This window comes from Teleopsis dalmanni, chromosome 2 (genome assembly GCF_002237135.1).
Source record: "Teleopsis dalmanni isolate 2A chromosome 2, ASM223713v2, whole genome shotgun sequence".
Classification (NCBI taxonomy): Eukaryota; Metazoa; Arthropoda; class Insecta; order Diptera; family Diopsidae; genus Teleopsis; species Teleopsis dalmanni.
Genome location: NC_051847.1, coordinates 24,263,133 through 24,265,286, shown reverse-complemented (window position 1 = coordinate 24,265,286; position 2,154 = coordinate 24,263,133). Strand labels below are relative to the sequence as shown.

General features: G+C 28.0%; 1 protein-coding gene across 1 annotated transcript; it reads right to left on the bottom strand.

The window, feature by feature from the left end:
• Window positions 1-1,557: 1,557 nt before the first annotated feature.
• Window positions 1,558-2,076, bottom strand: LOC119674148 (GTP-binding protein Rhes-like). Its single transcript, XM_038085272.1, has one exon. The coding sequence runs from the start codon at window positions 2,008-2,010 to the stop codon at window positions 1,558-1,560; it is 453 nt and encodes a 150-aa protein (XP_037941200.1). The 5' UTR covers window positions 2,011-2,076.
• Window positions 2,077-2,154: the final 78 nt, after the last annotated feature.

Below are 2,154 nucleotides of genomic sequence, written 5' to 3'. Positions count from 1 at the left end.
CTACTAAAGGTAAATCTCTAGTCCCATCGCATATTAGTGTGTAATAGTAAAAATAATATCTAAATACTATAATTACCGACGATCAAAAAAATTAACAATCATAAGCTATATGTGAATAACATTGTCAGATATCCTATCATTAGGTAGGATTTACGCTTTCATATCCCAATTGATATCAACTAGTATTAACTAGTACTGCCATATCGAGTTAAAATGGACTCCAATAACTATAGAATAACTTTCCAATAACTTTAATTAAGAAAAGACACTAAAACGTAAATAATAAGTTGGATATCAATTTCTTTTTTAGGCAGATTCTAAAAAGTAAAAGTGAGATAACTTTAAAGTATAGTATGTAGTATCTAGAAAACAATAAAAGACATATAGTATACAGTTATTAAGTATACTTAAAACCTCGAGCACGAAATACCAACAAAGCTTTTCTTAAATTTCTACTGCAATAAAATAACCTATTAAGTGCTATATGTATATACATATATATGTACAACATATGTGAAGAAAACACATTTTATTGTAAATAATATCTATATATGTTAGAGAATTTTTAATTTTTATTTACATTACAATGTAATAACATATGTGAAAATAAACAATATTTAAAGTTTAACGAAATTTGAAATGCTTTTAGAAAACCTTTTTATGATATATTCATATGTAGCAAAATTGGGAAATATGTAAGATACACATAAAGACAGTTTTAAGATCTTTTTTATATTTGCATAAATACGAAATGTTTGTAATATTGTAATGATTTTTTTATTTACTCTCAATTAAATATTATTCAAAATTTATTTAGATAAAATCTCACACGAGCACTTTATAAAAGCAATGAATTTTAAGCATTTATATTTTCGTATATCTTATTCAGTTGAATAAAAGTAAAAGTATTTGTTTACTTTCACTTTCAATTCTACATTTACAACTCAGTTACACACAATGTACGTAGTATTAAGAGCACCGAACGGCCTTGGACCAAATTTCATATTTGAGTTGTCATCTCCCATTCTGTATTCATGAGGTTAAAACTCAGCCAGACTGCAGACAGAAAAGCAACAATTCAATGGACCGAATCGACGTAAAATAATTTATGTAATACTCATACCATCCCATACCATACAGCAGCGTAGCTAGTAGCATCCTCCAAATTTTCCTATGAAATTTTCCTATGAAGCTTGCATGAGGTATGAATTTATTTCAATTGTACATTTACTATTACTTTAGCAATTTTATTCTATTTTTTATTTCATGTACTTCTCCAAATTATTTTCAATAAAATAATTGAAATCTTTAAAGTGTAAGTAAATTCTTTGCATAAAAATATAAGGATTTAATTAGATTTTAAACATCACTTCTTAACTTAATACTCTTGAAATAAAGTTAAGGAAAAGCTTTCTATGAATTAGTTAAAATTATTAAAATTCTGATTGTCATCAATCTTATTTATTTTCGCCCCATACACCATTATGTTTTATGATACCTAAATTATTCTATATTTCTATAAAAATTACCATAGAACCAATAAAATGCACTGCTTATTTAAAGACAATATTCTGACCATTCAAAATTAATACTAACCTGTTTCCTTAAACTCTCAACCTCGTACCATGAATCCAAATCATCTATAGCATAAACTAGTATGAATGCGTCAGATGTTGTAATTGACAAGGCACGCATTGCTGGAAAGGTATATGAGCCGGAAGTATCGAGAATTTCTAGGACTAACATAGAACCATCTGGTGTATCATATTCACCAACATGCATTTCTTCCACAGTCTTTTTATAGCGTTGATGATATTGATCATATAAAAATTGATTAATGATACATGTTTTTCCTACTCTCGCACTTCCCATGAAGACTACACGACGCTTCTGCTTACACACTTGGCTGTTGGCACAATTATTACGTGTTGGAAACTTAAGCATGGTCGTCAAAGAGGGCAAACGAAGTCGTTGACATGGCCCTGGTATCATAGAAATTAAATTATCCATCGCAACAATAAAACGAGTTATAAAATCTGTTGTTTAAAATTTTTATTTCCACTTTGATAGTCCTTACAATGTAAATCCTTGAATCTGTGCCAAATTTAAATCACATCTAATTATTTTTTGGCATTTAAATTGGAGTCATTTTTT

Bases quoted from the DNA above. Each gene is read 5' to 3' on its own strand.
- LOC119674148 (XM_038085272.1), bottom strand. From the start codon at position 2,010: ATGGATAATTTAATTTCTATGATACCAGGGCCATGTCAACGACTTCGT.